General features: G+C 30.6%; 1 protein-coding gene and 1 long non-coding RNA gene across 15 annotated transcripts in view; one reads left to right on the plus strand and one right to left on the minus strand.

Annotated features, from left to right (window-relative positions):
* Window positions 1-18,973, minus strand: part of LOC145941969 (uncharacterized) — a 198,158-nt gene that overhangs the window by 132,439 nt on the left and 46,746 nt on the right. For 2 of the 3 annotated variants that reach the window (XR_014426268.1, XR_014426271.1), the window contains exons 3-5: window positions 17,042-17,252; window positions 16,912-16,953; window positions 5,850-6,048 (exon numbers count right to left, since the gene is read on the minus strand). This is a non-coding gene — a long non-coding RNA (uncharacterized LOC145941969). Of the gene's footprint in view, window positions 1-5,849; window positions 6,049-6,346; window positions 6,401-16,911; window positions 16,954-17,041; window positions 17,253-18,973 lie in introns of those variants that run through there. The other variant, XR_014426270.1, reaches the window with a different exon arrangement.
* The window catches only part of LOC145941893 (octopamine receptor beta-1R), a 92,996-nt gene that overhangs the window by 47,847 nt on the left and 26,176 nt on the right, over window positions 1-18,973 (plus strand). Inside the window, exons 1-3 of one of the 12 annotated variants that reach the window (XM_083048362.1) lie at window positions 2,131-2,260; window positions 9,332-10,058; window positions 12,406-12,712. The exons of 5 other annotated variants lie outside the window; for them this stretch is intronic. In XM_083048362.1, coding sequence (XP_082904488.1) covers window positions 9,462-10,058; window positions 12,406-12,712 — 904 coding nt within the window. In that variant the 5' untranslated portion in view covers window positions 2,131-2,260; window positions 9,332-9,461. Of the gene's footprint in view, window positions 1-2,130; window positions 2,278-2,577; window positions 2,930-3,053; window positions 3,192-9,331; window positions 10,059-12,405; window positions 12,713-18,973 lie in introns of those variants that run through there. 6 more of the 12 variants (XM_083048356.1, XM_083048349.1, XM_083048320.1 and 3 more) reach the window with 6 other exon arrangements.

Consider the following 18,973-nt stretch of genomic DNA (forward strand, 5'->3'; position numbering starts at 1 on the left):
TTCAATATTCGAGATATTAGTAGACCAGCATGTTTATTTTATGATCATGCAAATATTTACTAAATTATATATAACATGAATTATATCAATATTATGTGTGTGTAACATAATTATTGGATCATAAATAACTATAAATTAATGCATCTAAACTAAAAAGACAGATAAGTAAAAAAATATCATTTTTGCTGAAAATAAAAACTTTGTTCTAAGATTAGATCGACATTTGAGAGATATTAAACAAAAACTAATTTTTTTTATATAATTCGCTTTTTAACGTAAATAATTAGACTGTTATTATTTGCATTTATACGATTCAAACGATTTAAATTTGTGATGATTACTCATAAGTGGTAAAAATAAAACTCGTCAACTATCTTTCTTAGATAACCACATGGGGTTTCCACATTATAATTAGCCTCATTGACTGCACCTTTTTTAAGTTATGACTCATATTTGTAAATGTTTGCATGGTAAAGACACTGCATATTCTCATGCATATCCAAACTTAAGCGCACCCGGATGTGCAATTTTGTATCATCCCGACAATAGAATTGTTCGGAGAAGTCACTGACAAAGGAGAAACAATAGATTCATTTATTTTGCTTGCATTTCTCTATCACGATCTTTCTTTTTCCATTCCTTTGACATATTTCAGTTTGATATAACTTCCAGTTTATGATTGTCGCGTGTATTCAAATTTTTAAATATAATTAATTTAACAAAATTAATTTAAGATGCAATAAAATATTTTTAAAAATATTTGAAAAAATATATAATTACAGCAATATGTATGTATAATAAAAAATGCAAATATACTGATACAGATTTAAAATAATTATACAAATTTAATTTTATACATACAATCTATATATATTATTATATATTATATATACAGGGTGTTCCATTTTAACTTTGCCATCGAAATATCTCGTAAAGTCTAAAAGATACGAAAAAATGTTTCAAACAAAAGTTGTGTAGCTTCAAGGGGGACATAAGATAGTGGAAGAGATTTGACCTTGAATAGTCATTTGAAGGTCACGTGAAAGTCACCGTCAATTGCTTAAATGGAACCTACTATTTCTTTTTACATATTCTTGTAGCTTATCTCGAGAGCTTTCCAAAACCTTATATATGAGTTGAATTTCGTTCAGAATTTCCTGAGTGATAAGGCTTGAAAGTTACAATACCCATTACTCAAGATGTACCACGCGGAGGTTGCCTAGTCGGATTTACACCTCTCTTGTGTTCAGAGAAAGATTAGAGAATGATCCAGCCAGTGAAGGCAAGATCAGTGATTGATCCAGCCAGTGAAGGCAAGATTGGTGATTGATCCAGCTAGTGAAGACAAGATCGGTGATTGATCCAGCCAGTGAAGGCAAGATTCCATTTAAGCAATTGACGGTGACCTTCACGTGACCTTCAAATGACTATGCAAGGTCAAATCTTGTCCACTATCTTATGTCCCCCTTGAAGCCACACAACTTTTGTTTGAAACATTTTTTCGTATCTTTTAGACTTTACGAGATATTTCGATGGCAAAGTTAAAATGGAACACCCTGTATAATTTATATTACATTATATATATGTATATACATATAATAAAATTTTATTTTATTTATATTATTATTTTCTCTTTCGAATTTTAATATTATCTATATATGTTTATGTGCGCGCTAATGTAAAACAAAAACTGATATATTTTCACACTTGTATTCGAAACTTAATATAAAATTGATTCGTGTAAAATGATTCAGCGTTCCACATTCGTATCTCCTCATCTACATTTTGGAATACGACAAAGGGCGCGGTACCATGCGGAAAAAGAAGAGAGAGGTGAAAAGAAAGAGCGAGAGCGTGAAAAAGAGAGAAAGCGAGAGAGCTCGAGGGGGAGAGAAACACGGCGCCGTGGCGAACGTCGCGACGCTCAGTCTACCGGCGTCGTCCGAACATGTACGATCCGTCAACGCGTTGCTACTCGACGACGACGCTGCCACTCGAAATCGTCGTCGTCGTCGTCGTCGGCGACGAAAAGGACGACGACGGTCTAGCCGCGACCTTGCCCGCGAAACATCGATCTGACAACATGTCGCGGATTAGAGCGGAACTCCGGCGTCCTAGAGCCCGGTTCTACCAACGTCGACCTACTAGCAACGTAGTTTAACCCTTTACGGAACAATGGTTACTGTACAAGTCATTGCTCGTGGAAGACTTGAGAAAAATATCCGATTGTCTAAACGTAAAAACAGTGAAATTGAAAATAGTAAGGATTATTCGATAGTACGTACAATATAATATAAGTTGTAGTGAACAATTCAATAGTAAAAAAAATAAACAATTTTTTAAGCAGAGAGATGGTGTAATGTGGAAAATTTAATCTCATTTGATTTGTATCGCAATTGTGCTATATATCTTGTTCTCTGATTGGTTCCATATTAATTGGCATATATCGCATTTAAAATTTAGAAACAAGACTTTTTTATTAAAAATTATTCAAAATTTTATTATGTTTTATTCATAATTATATTATTTGATTTGATTTTACAAAAAATATCTCAATTGGTGAACGTATATAATCACGTGTATTCGTGCAGCTAAATGATAAATAGTATTGAATATAATACGGAATACAATGTTAAGTAAAACATAATAATGGCATTTGATAAACTGGGACTAGTAACCGAACTTGGTAGAATCGATCCTAGACTGCATCGAGATCGCGAGTGTGAAGATTGGCGCTTCATTTTAAACCGCTAAAAGTGAGGGGGATGTCGTCCTTTCAAGAATGGTTTAATTACATAAACTATTTCAACTGTAAAAGTGACATAAAGTGAAAGAGCAATTGCTTCACTCTCTATAAAACAATCGGTGTCGAGTTGATCCGTGGCATCGATAACGCTTATTCAGAAGCTTGTTGTGAAACTTCGCGAAGGTGGTTAGAAACGTGGAGAACCTAACGCGGGGACGCCTGCGCTTTTCACCCCTTACTTGGTGTCCTTGGACGCGGTTGCCCGTCTGGGAATACCGATTCGTAGTAGCGTCCAGACGCGCTTTTAATTTCTTCACGTCTCTCTGAGATTGATAGATGGGATGGCGGATGAATAACGAATGATGACCTACCTACGTTTTTTGTCCCTCTCTTCAATTTATCGACGAAGTCTTTCGTAGCGAGCTGGAGATATACTCAATTCTATGTATTTTTAAACCTACCACCTACGTGAAAGTTAGCCCACCCCAGCATTCGGAATAATTAAATTTTCCGTATACGTCATTTGATTGCACATTGCTTGTAAACGTTTGCCGTTTTTTGAATTTTTTTTTAGATGGTGTGCAAATAAAAAAAATAATATGCAAATATACGCAAACAATGTGCAATCAAATGGCGTATTAAGATTTAATTTTCTCAAATATCGGGAGGCTAACTTTACGTAGGTTTTTTAAATTGACGTAATTATATCATATCATATATATTCTAACCGATAACATACGAAATTTTTCGATTATAATACTGCAACAATCATGCGAAAATTTTAATCCATTTTGCGCAGATAGTGAAATAACTTCGAAACTAATAATGAGATGTGTATTACATTATATTATTAATATTCGAAATTTTCTCTTTGTGATAATATTATGATATTTAAATGAGCATTTTTTATGTAACTCGTATATTAATTTTCTTGTCGCTATTTATTTGATAATTGATTATTATTAATATTAATTTTATTGATATTAATTTTCATGATATAATTAATTCTTATCGAATAAGAAAAATCTCAATTTAATATTTTTTATATCTCTTTTTAATATTTTCTTTATGTTGAATATTTTTTTCATTTTTCTATATTTAAAAAAAAATATATCTTAAAATCGATATTTGTTTCTAAAAGAAAGCAATTTGAGCAGTTTGGAAGTAAACTCTTCAATTCTTCAGGCGCATAAAACGCCTTGGCCGTGGTTCAATCGTCATTCCTATTTACGTTTAAACGAGTTGGCACTCAAACTGAAAACTTCGTATTTCAGCATAACTGATGTACGAAATGACACGACAGGTTATAAATCGGAAACATAAGCACACTCTCATTACAATTGAAGACGGTTAACTCTGTGTTCTCTGACGTCAGTTCTATATTTTCCGGACTCTCAAATTCCTTAGAGCGCTTAACTCTTTTTAGACCTTATAGGCGATCCATCAAATACAAGTCAGCTACATATCAAGATGACACTTTTTTCCCAAATAAACTGTCAAGTGAGAAACATGCACGCACAATAGTCGACAATCTTGTCGACAGTCGAATCATCGATGACATTTTAAAATTTTAATCTCTGAAGAGAAGAAATCTATCGGTAAATTGACAGCACGAATATGTGTCTGTCGATTCTTCGAAACTTTGTTTGCCTCAATGTTGCCTCGGCTGCGAGGCACAGTGAACGAAGGAATCAATTCTGTCATTCGCCAATCGAAAGGTTAACTTAAAGCCATTTTATCTACGCATCAAATAGATCAAATAGAAAATATGTCGCGAGAAAATTATGCCAATCGCCAATCGAAGATACAAAAAATAACAATGTTAAACGATACAATGTCCGATAAAATATAAATAAACGATAAAAAAACATGAATATTCTTCTCATCTTTCATAATCAAAGAAAAAATTAAAATATATTTTTATTAAATTATAAAATTAATTATTTTGAATATCGAGTATTAATTAATAAATTAAATAAGTTATAATAAGAAACATAATAATAATTTTATAATTCTTTAAAATGAAAAAAATGTAGTATCTTCCATGTCTAAATCAATTAATTAATACTTTCCCAGACGTTATTATTGATAACAGGTTCGTTAATTTTCCAAGTCGCTGTTATTGATAAGAGAGAAGCGACACTAACGTCTTATGCGTACATATTCATACATATATGCATAGCTCACAATATCTAATATGGCAAAACCCCGAGCCATTTCTCTATGAATATTGCAGTATCTAAATCCAGGTCTCTCTTGAGGCTTGATTTGCTCTATCCTAACTTCTACTTATCCTGATCCCTTCGGTTACCTCACTTCATCGTTTCGCGTTTCCATCGCCTCGAGGAGACCAAATTCGTGAAGGCTACGTTATTAATGTTTAATGTTTAATAAGGAAATATCTCTCCCAAGAGTTGCCACGAAACCCTAGACACGATCCTCGGTAAGGAAGCGATGCCAAATTTGCACACAAACTAAGAAAGCTACAGCTTAGATTTCATATTGCAAAAAATTTTGCAATCAAATTTTGTCATCTTCATACGTGACAAGAAATCATCGCATGTATATAAATTTTATTACGATTAACATATCCTTTTTTAAAAAAGATATGTAAAGTCGATACTCGCATAGCTCATTGGCTGTCAAGATTCGAGTTGTGCGTTATATTCGTAGCATCGAGAGGCTATCATCGCAAGAGTTAGCAGTTTGACAGTTTGTTCAAAATTAAATAAAATAAAATAATATGATATTAGTTTTAAATAAAATATTTTAAAATATTTTTAATTATTAAATATTATTAATTATTAAATAGTTTTAATTATAATACTAAACTCGATTATAATATTTGACAGATATCAGCTGATTTCTGTCAAAAAATCATCGCGGATAAAATATTATAAAATATTATTTTATTTTATTTTATTTTAAACAAACTGTTAAACTACTAATCCTCGCAATGACAGCCTCTCGATGCTACGAATATAACGCACAATGCAAATCGAAACAGTTAATCAGCATCGGAAAAGATGCAACAATACTTGCAAGAATCGACTTAACGTGCCTTTTTTAGAAAAAGATGTTATAATATTTTATTTTGCCCTACCTCATAGTTGCTCCGATGTCGCTTGATGCCTCCCCGGGCCTCCTCCTCCTCTCTTGGTCGATCGTCATTGCTCCTTCGAAGCATTCACGACACTCGCGAAAATACGAATAATTACGATTGCCCGATACTTTACACGGCACTCCCGACGCGCGACACTTTACACGGCACTCCCGACACGACGTGTGTATCGCATCGCTACCTGTAACAAATAAAATACATACATATATTAGAATAATCTTATTATTTCGCATTATAACATATACAATATAAATATGTAAGCTAGAATTAACGATAGATATATCCACGGATCGTAACACATTCGCGCGAGCGGAAACAGATTAAGTTGGGTTATGTTGAGCAAAAGATTTTGCATCGAATTTTTCGTGAAATATGCGTCTCGAACAATTACGACTACACATTACCGTTGAAATTATGATATGCGATTGATAAATATTACAATACAAAGGTTAGAAATCGTTTCTAACGATTATGCTTACTAATTAATCACAGCGGGACGCAGCTCCAACTGCCTGATACTCGCGGCGTTTCGGTAATGGCCGAGGCTACAAACATCGGCAACTTCACTCTAATAACGCGCGCGCGATACTATATACATGACTTAATATTAATAATTAATTAAAACTCGAAGGAGATTCGTTCGAAAAGATATGGCTTTAAAAGATATAGAAAGAAAAAATATTAATCGAGAATAAGGTAATATAACATATTATTTACAACATATTACTATTTTATAACTTTTACCATATTATATTATTTTAAAATTTAATTAGCAAATTATAACATAGGTACACAATATAAATATAAATATGTAAGCTATATTTAATTAGCAAATTTTCGCTTTATTAATATTTTTTGACAGAAATCAGCTGATTAAAGCATTAATTTGCTAATTAATTTTTAAATATAAATGTTATAAAAAATTAAAATAATATAATATAATTTAAATAATATGTTATAATACTTTAAACTCGATTAATATTTTTGACAGTTATCAGCTGATTTCTGTCAAAAAATATTAATCGAAAATAAGGTATTATAACATATTATTTACAACATATTACTATTTTAATTTTTTATAACATTTATATTTAAAAATTTAATTAATAAATTAACGCTTTAATCAACTGATTTCTGTAAAAAAATATTAGTCGAGTTTAAATAAACTTTATATTATTTTTTTTTAATATTATCTTTTAATACAAAACGGAAGAATGGCGCGCGCTTGGGTTGTTCTAGTAATATAAATTTTATATAAATGTAATAAATAAATAATAAATTTCATCCTTTTTTTAACATAAACAATCTGCTGTTAATTATGAGAGATGCGTTTCTATATATTGTTATCAAAATTGCAAAAAATATTATCGTAAATATATTTTATTAATAGAAAGAGGTGCAAAATTATTAAATTTATCTCCGTGCTATTTGCAAAACTACTATGGAATATTTCATTTTGATTTTTGTTCAATATAATACGGTGTCTTCATTCAAGCTCAATTTGTACAAGAATAATCGTTATTAATTACTATATTGCATTATTCATTATGATTAATCGTGTAATAGAAATTTATATGTATAAGAAAATAAAAAAGAAGAAAAAGATTGCCCCTATACAAATGCGTGAAGCCATCTGTCTTGTTTTAATTAGTAATACATTGGATGTTGCACGCAACTTACAATTAGTTTCGCCATGACAAAACCGCGCCGATGCGCGATCGCGGCGATTACGGTAAATCAGGTTTCGAAATTGCAGTAATTGCTCGAGAACCCTCGTTCGTGCTCAAGTCGTCTTTCCAATACCGGGGAAGTTTCACGCGAGGAAGTCACGCTGATATATGACATCAATGTCCGGCAATTTTGTCATAAACCAATTGTCGGCGGTTAGGAACTGTCGCTTTTCGCATTTCCAACTGAAAATTTGATATATTGCTTAATTGGCTGTAAATTAACTTTGCTGCAAAGCTGCTTCGACGCGTCTTTACGGAGGTGGAACAGAATATATCTCAATTTTCTGCTTCTCGTTGAAGATATCAATTTTTAATATATTACATTTGCTATTTAACATATTTTAATAATTAAGAAAAGAACTCTAATTGAATATTCGTATATATTAAGTTTAATCTAGATTAATAAAACTGCAACATTAAAATCAAACAAGACATTAAAATAAAAACATGAAAATAGAACAAATAGCATATCAAAAAAATACAAAACCATAATATTAAATATTTAAAAAAATAAGACATTAATTATATTGAAGTAAAACATTACATTAATCTCGATCAAGTGATAATAATGTGATACTTAGAATGTTTTATACAATATATATAAATCATTTATAGGTATTATATTTTAATGGAGAAATTGGATATCGATATGACGATAAAAATGAGATTAATGGTTAAATTGGTTGTAATGATCCGTAAATATGTCAGTAATAGAATGCTATATTCACACATCGAATCTTAAATTCTCGATTCGTTGATCTGCTGTTAAAAAGAGCCGGAAGAAACCCTAAATTATACGTTCGTAATCATGAATATAAAACGAAGCACTTCCAAGAAAGCGAAGGAGAAATCGTTGATGGGACGTTTTCGTCATAACGATCGTGTCTTGTCGTTAATAATACAGTCAGATGTATTTGCAGATAATACACTCGCGAAGCCACATGTGGCATATATAACGGCCAATATACGACTGGTACGATTGTAATTTCGACATCCGCCATCGCGATGAGTAGCTTCGAGAAGGGGACGAAAGTTTCCGTCAAAAAAGCGCCATTACTCGCATCCACGTCGGATTTATTGCCTCGTTTTTTTGCTTCTTGCGACATTGCTATAGATTAATCGACATCGTTTTCATTATATTTTCAGATGTACAAAAAAAATAGTCAAACATAAAAACGGTTAAAGAGAGAAACTAATGTATACATATAACCATTCATTATTTTTATTTAATCTAATTTAATTCAATAATTTTTTAAATTTATTATATTTATTTCAAGTTAACTTTAAAGAATTTTTTTACTCATAGGAATATCTTTTTTGTTAACTAATTTGATTGAATTAGCGTTTAATCTTATTATTTTATTCCAGAGAATTTTTTTAATGATTTTTACATCATAGCTAATAAATATATTTCCACATTTAAAATTAATTTTTCAATAAAAAAGAAAAAAAATAAATTTGTCTCTTAATTAAATTAAAAAACAGATTATATTCATCATCGTTCAGCAATCTAAAAACAATGAATGATTAAATCTCAAAAATCCAAAGAATTTCGCGAACAATATACGAATTATAGACTTATCTTAAATACGAAATTATATTGTCTCTCCAACTTAAAAGTAGTTTAAATCATTATCATGGAAAGCGATATGGCCAACTTGAATCACAATGGATAAATATAGTTAAACTTGGAATGACGTTTATATGTGACGTGCTTTTATATATACCATATAGAGATCTAATTTACTTAAAACGAGGTGCTTGAATCGCCATCATGGCGAGAAACGATTGTGGAAGCCGACGAACTTGTCAATGGACTTTCGTGAATAGACACTTAACATGATATTACGACTTCCGGTCTGGGATGGAAGTAAGTGAGCCTCCGTACGAGGAGGTAAACCACACAATATTTAGAATTAATCTTTCTTCGAACCTCGAGGACGTTTCTCAATCGGACAATCCGGATGCCGAATCAAACAACGTAATTCTAATCGCCTTCAAGGGCGTCATAATGATCAGCATCATCGTCACCGCTTTATTAGGCAACGCATTAGTGATCGCAAGCGTCAGGAGACACCGGAAGTTACGTGTGCCCACGAATCGCTACGTAGTGTCCTTGGCAATGGCGGATCTTCTGGTGGCAATGTGCGCTATGACATTCAACGCCTCCGTCGAGCTTTCCGGGGGTACTTGGCTGCTAGGAAGCATTATGTGCGACGTGTGGAATTCGATGGATGTATATTTCAGCACCGCCAGCATCCTTCATCTTTGTTGCATTAGCGTGGATAGATATTATGCGATAGTCAGACCGCTCGAGTATCCGGCCATTATGAGAACAGTGACAGTTACTGCTATGCTAAGCAGCGCTTGGATATTACCGGCCCTTATCAGCTTCATACCCATATTCATGGGGTGGTATACTACGCAGCAGCATTTGGATTTTCGCCGGAAAAATCCGCAGGTAGCGAAGTTCAGCGCGATATATTTCAGAATTCAAATGTTTATTCAGCTGATTTATTTTTTGTCTTGATAATAAATTACACCTCGCATCATTCATAAAATTGTTTCCTTAAATTGTAATGTTCAAAAATCGATTAATTCTTCGAAATCTAGACTCGATGAAATAATATTTCAACAATTTCAGAGCAAATCGATATATTGTTTCGCAAAATGTCTTAAACCCTCGTTTATTAATGTTTCTAGTTCCCTGCTTATTGCGCTCTCTTAAGAATTATATGAGGTGATATTATAAAGAGGTGATTATTCCTTGTTTCGATTTCCTCTATAGCTTTGATTGCATTCTTATCTCATAAACATTAATCTATTTATCGCTTTTCCGATCCCATTGTCTATTTATACCCGACTCTAGTCTCGATTCACATTCGTGACATTGGCTATTGTATTTACGAGATATAGAGAGAGCGCAGAAAGATTAATATCTCTCTCACGAAGTTTACTTCAGAGAAAATTAATCAATATCAGTGATTTATTTTCCCAAATATAAATTTTCCATATTATTTTTTGTAGAAATATTTTAGCTTTATCGCAATAATTGAATAATATAAATATTGTACAATTCTATAATGTATTTTGAGAAAGAATAATTTTTAAATAATTTATATGAAAACATTTTTAAATGTAATTTATAAATACGAGTATAACATAAGTATTATAAAATCTTTAATAATAGAAAAAAAATTCAGATATCTGAAATTACAAAATTATTAAAATAATAGTAAAATAGTAGAACAGAAGCACACAGTTGTAAAAATAAAAAGAGATATGTGTCACATTGATATATTTCGCTGAGTATTTGAAAATAATATAAAATGCGATATTATGAATGATGTGATTTGTATCAACTATTATATCCACATTGGAACCGTAAACTATCCAATCGATACAGTTTACCGTCGGAAAACTGCCAGCGATAGGGTTCATTTCTCACACAACTTTTATTATTATAACTATTATAAGTTTCTTACGACGTTCTTTCCCTCGTAATAATTACCGAGATTCGAAATTTAATTGATCTTCAAAAATAGAATCGAACTAATCGCTACATTTATCACTTACACTACCAATTAATGTTCCTTGTTTTTCACAATTGATTGTATTATCATGTCAGGATATCTCAACAGGAGGCAAAATCAATAGAGTATCGTGTATTTTGCTATCATTTTCTTAACTGGCTTCAATGTAGTTATTTACAATATTTCTTGCAATAAAAATATCAATTTAGACTTTAATGAATTTCCAAATATGTATCAAATTAATTGTTATATTTATTTTCTCTGCAATTAATATATTTTTTATGATTAAATTCTCTCGTAATTTGTGTTGCATTACCATTTCCTTAAGTAGCATCAATGTAATTATTTATTTTGCAAAAAAAATATCAATTTAGAATTTAATGAATTTCCAAAAATATAATAAATTAATTGTTATATTTATCTTCTCTTTAACTCATATTTTTTATGATTAAGTTCTCATAATCTCGTTTTGTCAGTCATTATGAAAACTGTAGGTATTACTTTGACTAGTACTTTTTAATTACAAAGAAATTAATTACATATCGTAATTTATATGCTACTAATATCACATCGTTTTTGAAAGCTAATTATGTAAAAGCCAATAAAAATCAATCACGTTTAAAAAAGGGCGTTATTTTCAAAGTCCTTATAATTAATCGTGTATAATTAGTGTGAGATATATCACATTACTTTGAAAAAAAGCAATTCATTAACGTTGAAGTTGCAGTGATAAATCAGTTGCAGCATCGCAGCTTCTCTCTAAGAAGCATGAGAAATTTGAGAATTTACAAAAAAAAAAAGACAAATCGCACGCGACACAGAGGAACAGTAGAGAGAAAAGCATATCCTAAATTAAATTTCACTATAAAAACATTTCCGAATTTTTAACTTTTTAGTATTATCCATTTTATCCAGCTTATTCCAGCGATTCTTTAATAGCATAATTTTCCTCAATTTCATTCACAGATAACTATTATATTATTAATACTGCTATTATTGAAAGCAATAAAGTTACGACATCTTCGATTCGTTTAATCTTAGATTTATTAATATTGCACGACAAATCTATCGAGGTTCTTTTTTTTCATTTTTAATTAAAAAATGGAGAACTCCTTTAGATTTCATGTTCCATAGGGTCCAGAGTTATTTAGGAATTTTTTTAAAAACTGTTACTTCGTAAAACCCATTCATACATAATTCAAGAAGGAAATTCCGACTACGTGATAATCCTACGTGTTTCGCGCGATTGAAAGCTTTCGGCTTCTGCGATCTTAGATCTGCATGTTCGTGGTGAACCTTCCGTACGCGGTGATCAGTTCCTGCGTGTCCTTCTGGATCCCGGGTATCGTGATGATCATCATGTACTGCAAGATCTACAAAGAAGCGGTCAGGCAAAGAGCGGCCCTCAGTAGGGCATCCAGCAGCACAGTGTTGAACAGCGTTCACGTGCGCCGCTCCTCCGGTGGTTCCAGGCACCACTCCAGGACGTCGCATCAGCTGCTGCTGCATCCGAGCGATGCCAGCGATTACGGAAGACCGCTCTCTTATAGGGCATCGGCGGCAGAGCTCAACATCGAGAACGGTGAGTGCGAAAAAGAACCAGTCGAGAGAAGAGAAGAAAATAAAATAAAATTTAAAGAATAGAATAAAACAAAAGATGAAATAATAAAATGAAAAAATAAAAAGAAAAAAGAAAAATAAAATAAGATAAAAAAATGTATATGTAAAATAAAAGATAATACAAAGGATTTTACGACTTAGCAAACAGAATATAAGCTATGATATTTGATTATTTATTTAAACGTATATATTATAAATTTATTTTATGTGTTTTAAGACACTCGCAAAATTAAAGTAAAAAAATATCTATATAATAAAATATAAATGAAGAATGATAGAATATAAATGAACAGAAATGAAGAGAAAATTTGCTAAAGAAAATATTGTGAGATTCCGACGTCAAATCTTGTACACTGAATGTACAGAAAGCATTGGAGCGAAAATGGTGTCCCTCAATTATCGGTGAAATTGAGCGGTGGCGAATTCAATTGCTTTTCCATTCCCCATCCATCTCTCGTCCAAAAAGCCTTAATGCACGTTTCAACCGACGTGCACAAAGCGAAGATTATTACTTTAGCCCGCGGCGATTTGCCTTTTTCTCTCGCTACGGCCGATACGTCGAAACCAACCGTGTAATCATCGATCCGAGGAGAAATTTCGTTCGAATTTCGTGGCCAAATGACACGCGGCGCAAAACTGCATGGCCATTATGACGGTCGTTAATGACACAAAGAACATTAATGAAACTCTCTCGACACGTGTATTACACTCTCCGGCACACAAACAAACATTCACACGTATATTTCATTATAACAATAATAAACTCTTATTTTTCTTTTCATCTGTAGAGTAGTCTAAAAACAATATTAAAGATTTAATTTAAAAAAAATGTCTAAATTTTTCAAATTTAAAGTTCTGATATCTCTCCCTACCTAACCTTTTGTGACAATCTCAAATAACTAAAATATAGATAATTATAAGAAATATATTTATATTTTCTATATATACATATATGTATATATATATATATAGATATGCACTATTTCAGTATTTAAAAAATGACAATTTAAAACTAAAAATCAAAAATACATTATTTAATTAAAAAAATTTTTTTAATTAAAAAAGAATAAGAAGTATATCTAACGTAAAATATATAAAAATAAATCAATATTTTTTATCTGAATAATATAATTTTAAATAGCTTCATAAAAACATGAAAATTTTTTAAAATTATTTTTAAAAATGTCAACGCTACAACGAAATAATATCCATACTTTGTAAATGAATAAGTTAATCGCTTATATAACGAGATCGACAAGAAATTTATTTCCATATCGGATTGACAGTTAAAAGCACCGCTTTATAACGCTCAATTTAACAATGACAGAAGTATTTACGAGTTCATAAAGGTCAATAAAGTGTTTAATTAACCTTTAAATGGTAAACGGTGTTGGAAATCTCGGTAAGCGAGCAAGATTATATAAAGCTGTCAGAATCCGATTTTGAAATGAATGCCGCAAATTACATATCATGTCAAACATCTGCTGTTAGAAATACGATATACAGTATGTTCTAAAAACTTTCATTGAGTGATTGAGCTGAGACTTTGGAGACAGATTCTTCGACAAATCAAAGTAAACTTACTTAAACTCTCTTTTATGAAAATTCTATAAAAAATAATAATTTAATTGAATTTTTGAAATATTTAATACCAGATAAATTAATACAAAACAAATTAATGTTAAAAACAAAATTAAATATTGAAAAATTAAGAAAGTAAAATTTTATATGTATGTGTGTAATTTTGGGTAATAAAAATGTGTTATTCGCTTACATGCTTAGATTAGATATATTTTATTTTGAAATTTCTAATTCTTAATATTTTATAATTCTACAAAAGAGATAGATAAGTAAAAATTTAAATTTAATTAATAATTTTATAAATTGATCTTTAAAGTTGTAAACTTTTAAATATTTTATTGTCATTAATTTTAATTAGGTACTGTATTTTTTTTAATTTTGAACCAATTTTCAAATTTTCACCAATTAAATAATTTATTTATTACCATATAAATAAGCTGTTTCTAAATTAATTTTTTAGATTAAAATTTTTTTAATTTAATTTTAAGTTTATATATTTTTATATAATATTGATATTTCTTAAAATATATTAAAATACACAATATCTTATTTCAAGCTATTTTTCTATATGATCGTCGATATTCACGACCATGAAAAGAGATGTGCAATATATAAGTTCTGATATAAATCACATCATTGCAACGCGAATTGAATTTTATTTCCAGAGCATCTTTATCTTGTGAAATTTTACATCATAGATTGTATATTCTGTGAATGTATATCTTATACGAAATTTTTAACATATTGATTGATATGCTGCCATTGTATAGCACAAACGCTATAAACGCCAAACGTCACATTAGAAAACGACTGTATATCTACAAATGCGAGTTTAATGTCAAAGTGAATTAATTGTCTATATTATTATATACGTGTAACAATATCTCGTCCCAATCAACACGATTCACAATGACACCAACGCAGTATTCTATTCAAAATGCACATCCCGACAGATTTTCCGGCTGTTATTTTCCCCATCTCGAAAAAGAATGACGACAGCTCCGTAAAAGAAAAACAAAAATTCGTGTATATTTTTTGCGTTTTATATCTGATCGCGTAGAAAAAAGCGCGAAAATTCACGTCACCATGAATTTTCCGCAAATGCGTTTTGCGACTTGCACGTGGCAAGAACTGCGGTGGATTTGCGGTGGATTTACTGAATACAAAAACTAGTTGTATATCGTTTAATAAATAGAGAGAAAAAATAGTTTCTTAAGATTTAAAAAAAAAATTCTTTAGTTAGATAAATTATTAAAAAAAGAGAGACAGGAAAGAGAAGAGAAAGATACATATGCCTATATATTGGTATAAAATGCAACATATAACCATTTTTAAAATTATTAGTGGTGTGTATATATTTCACATTTTCCAGTAATTGCTCAGGTATCTATCAACTGCGTAATATCGTGATTTTTACACGGTAGCTTTTATTTATACCACCTACTACTGTGAATCTTCATTATAAGTTTCCCTCGTAATGTAATGAACTACTGCTCATTTGATAATGACTTCTCTTTTACAGAGTTCTGTGCATTTTTTAAACGACAAACAAATACGCGGTAGATATTAAATGAAAATTTATATAAAACAATGCAAATTTGTAAAAAGTTTGAAATACAACACATAAATTTAAGAAATTTTAGAAGTTAGAAAAAGAATCGCGAATATTTTTAGAATAAAAAACCAATTGCAAAATTAGATCCTTTTCTAAAAAAGATATGTAAAGTCGATACTCGCATATATCAAAGTTTATTGTTGTCGCTTTTCCAATGCTCATTGGCTGTCAAGATTCGCGTTGTGCGTTATTATTAACATCGAGAGGCTGTCATCGCGAGAGTTCGCAGTTTGACAGTTTGTTCAAAATAAAATTAAATAAAATAATAATATCAGTTTTAAATAATATGTTGTAATACTTTAAACTCGATTAATATTTTTGACAGTTATCAGCTGATTTCTGTAAAAAAATATTAATCGCGGATAAAGTATTATAACATATTATTTACAATACTATTCTAATATTTTTACTATTTTAATATTTTTAACATATTATTTTAAAATTTAATTAGCAAATTAACACTTTATTAATATTTTTTGACAGAAATCAGCTGATTAAAGCGTTAATTTGCTAATTAATATATTTTATCCGCGATTAATATTCTTTGACAGAAATCAGCTGATAACTATCAAAAATATTAATCGAGTTTAAAGTATTATAACATATTATTTTATTTTGAACAAACTGTTAAACTACTAACCCTCGCGATGACAGTCTCTCGATACTACGAATATAACGCACAATGTAAATCGAAACAGTCAATCAACATCGCGGAAAAGATGCAACAATACTTGCAAGAATCGACTTACAATTAACAGACCTTTTTTAGAAAGGGATGTCATAATATTTTAAATTCGATTAATATTTTTGACAATTATCAGCTGATTTTTGTCAAAAAATATTAATCGCAGATAAGATATTATAACATATTATTTAAAACATATGTTACTATTTTAATATTTTCAATATATTATACCCCCATTATCGCTATAGAAATATTATAAAATAAACAATTTCTCACTCACCGATACGTGCAATAGCGGAGTTGTAGTACACAGCACATTGATCTGAAAACAAAATATTCAAATTATGTTATGTGTGTGTCGAATATCTCATAAAAAATGCAGTTTAGAAAAAATGTTTTATTTTGCATACCTCATAGTTGCCCCGATGTCGCCCGATGCCTCCCTGGGCCTCCTCCTCCTCTCTTGGTCGACCGACATTGCTCCTTCGAAGCATTCATGACACTCGCGAAAATACGAATAATTACGATTGCCCGACACTTTACACGGCACTCCCGACACGCGAAACTTTACACGGCACTCCCGACACGACGCGTGAATCGCACTGTGTATCGCAATGCTACCTGTAACAAATAAAATACATGCATATATTAGAATTTCGCATTATAACATACACAATATAAATATGTAAGAATTAACGATAGATATATCCACGGATCGTAACACATTCGCGCGCACGGAAACATATTAAGTTGGGTTATGTTGGCAAGAGATTTTGCATGAAATTTTTCGCGAAATATGCGTTTCGAACAATTACGACTACATATATTAACGTTCAAATTATGATATGCAATTGATAAATATTACAATACAAAGGTTAGAAATCGTTTCTAACGATTATGCTTACTAATTATTCACAGCGGGACGCAGCTCGATCTGCCTGATACTCGCGGCGTTTCGGTAATGGCCGAGGCTACGAACATCGGCAACTTCACTCTAATAACGCGCGCGCGATACTATATACATGACTTAATATTAATAATTAATTAAAACTCGAAGGAGATTCGTTCGAAAAGATATAGCTTTAGAAAAAAAAATATTAATCGAGAATAAGGTATTGTAACATATTATTTACAACATATTACTATTTTATAACTTTTACCATATTATTATTTTAAAATTTAATTAGCAAATTATAACATACACAATATAAATATAAATATAAATATGTAAGCTAGAATATTTAATTAGCAAATTTTCGCTTTATTAATATTTTTTGACAGAAATCAGCTGATTAAAAGGTTAATTTGCTAATTAATTTTTAAAATAATAATATGTTTTAAATAAAATGTATTATAATACTTTAAATTCGATTAATATTTTTGACAGTTATCAGCTGATTTCTGTCAAAAAATATTAATCGAGAATAAGATATGATAACATATTATTTACAACATATTACTATTTTAATTTTTTAACATATTATTATTTTAAAATTTAATTAACAAATTAACGCTTTAATCAGCTAATTTCTGTGAAAAAATATTAATCAAGTTTAAACAAACTTTATAATTTTTAAAAAATATTATTTCTTTAAACACAAAACCGAAGAATGGCGCGCGCTTGTGTTGTTCTAGTTTATAAAAAAAGTCAAATATAACATTTAAAAATTTTAAATATTTAAGGAATAATATTTTTATACTTCTGAATGTTTCTGAATAAAATAATTATCAAATTAGACTTGTAAGAAAGATCTAACATATAAGATCAAATTTAAAAAAAAAATAATAAATTTCGAAATTGGAATCTCTTAGCAATATTCCAAAATAAATCACTCGTGAATAATATCAAGCACGCGCGGAGAACTCACGATTGGAGTAAAATGTTTATCATCGAAATCAAAATAAACTCCTCGCATTTCGATCGGCATCCCCCCTTTAATACTTCGGCGCGATATTACATTTCTCGCAATTCTCGCATCCTCAAAGCGATGTGCTTGAAAGTTCACGACAGTTTTCCATCCCTCTCTCTCTCTCTCTTTTTATCTTTCTCTCTGTCCTCTCTCAACTGGCGTCAAATCGTTTCGCTCGTGAAAATAACATCAGGAAGTCGTGTTTCTAATTTTGACATGTAATCCGTAGAGTAGTGTAGTGAAGTTTATTCGTCGTTTACGAACCAAGTATGAACACGTCTAATAATAGATCATGTAATCTAGTAATAGATCACATCCTCAGCAATGCATCATATTATACTCTACACAGTGATAGTGTCGTAACGTTCGATCAAATAAAATAACTGCATATGATTTTTCTCTCTCTCTTTCTTAAAACTTTTTCTCTCTCTT

The sequence above is a fragment of the Prenolepis imparis genome, unplaced genomic scaffold (genome assembly GCF_030444845.1).
Source record: "Prenolepis imparis isolate NDT839.2.m4 unplaced genomic scaffold, iyPreImpa1.0 SCAF_1, whole genome shotgun sequence".
Classification (NCBI taxonomy): Eukaryota; Metazoa; Arthropoda; class Insecta; order Hymenoptera; family Formicidae; genus Prenolepis; species Prenolepis imparis.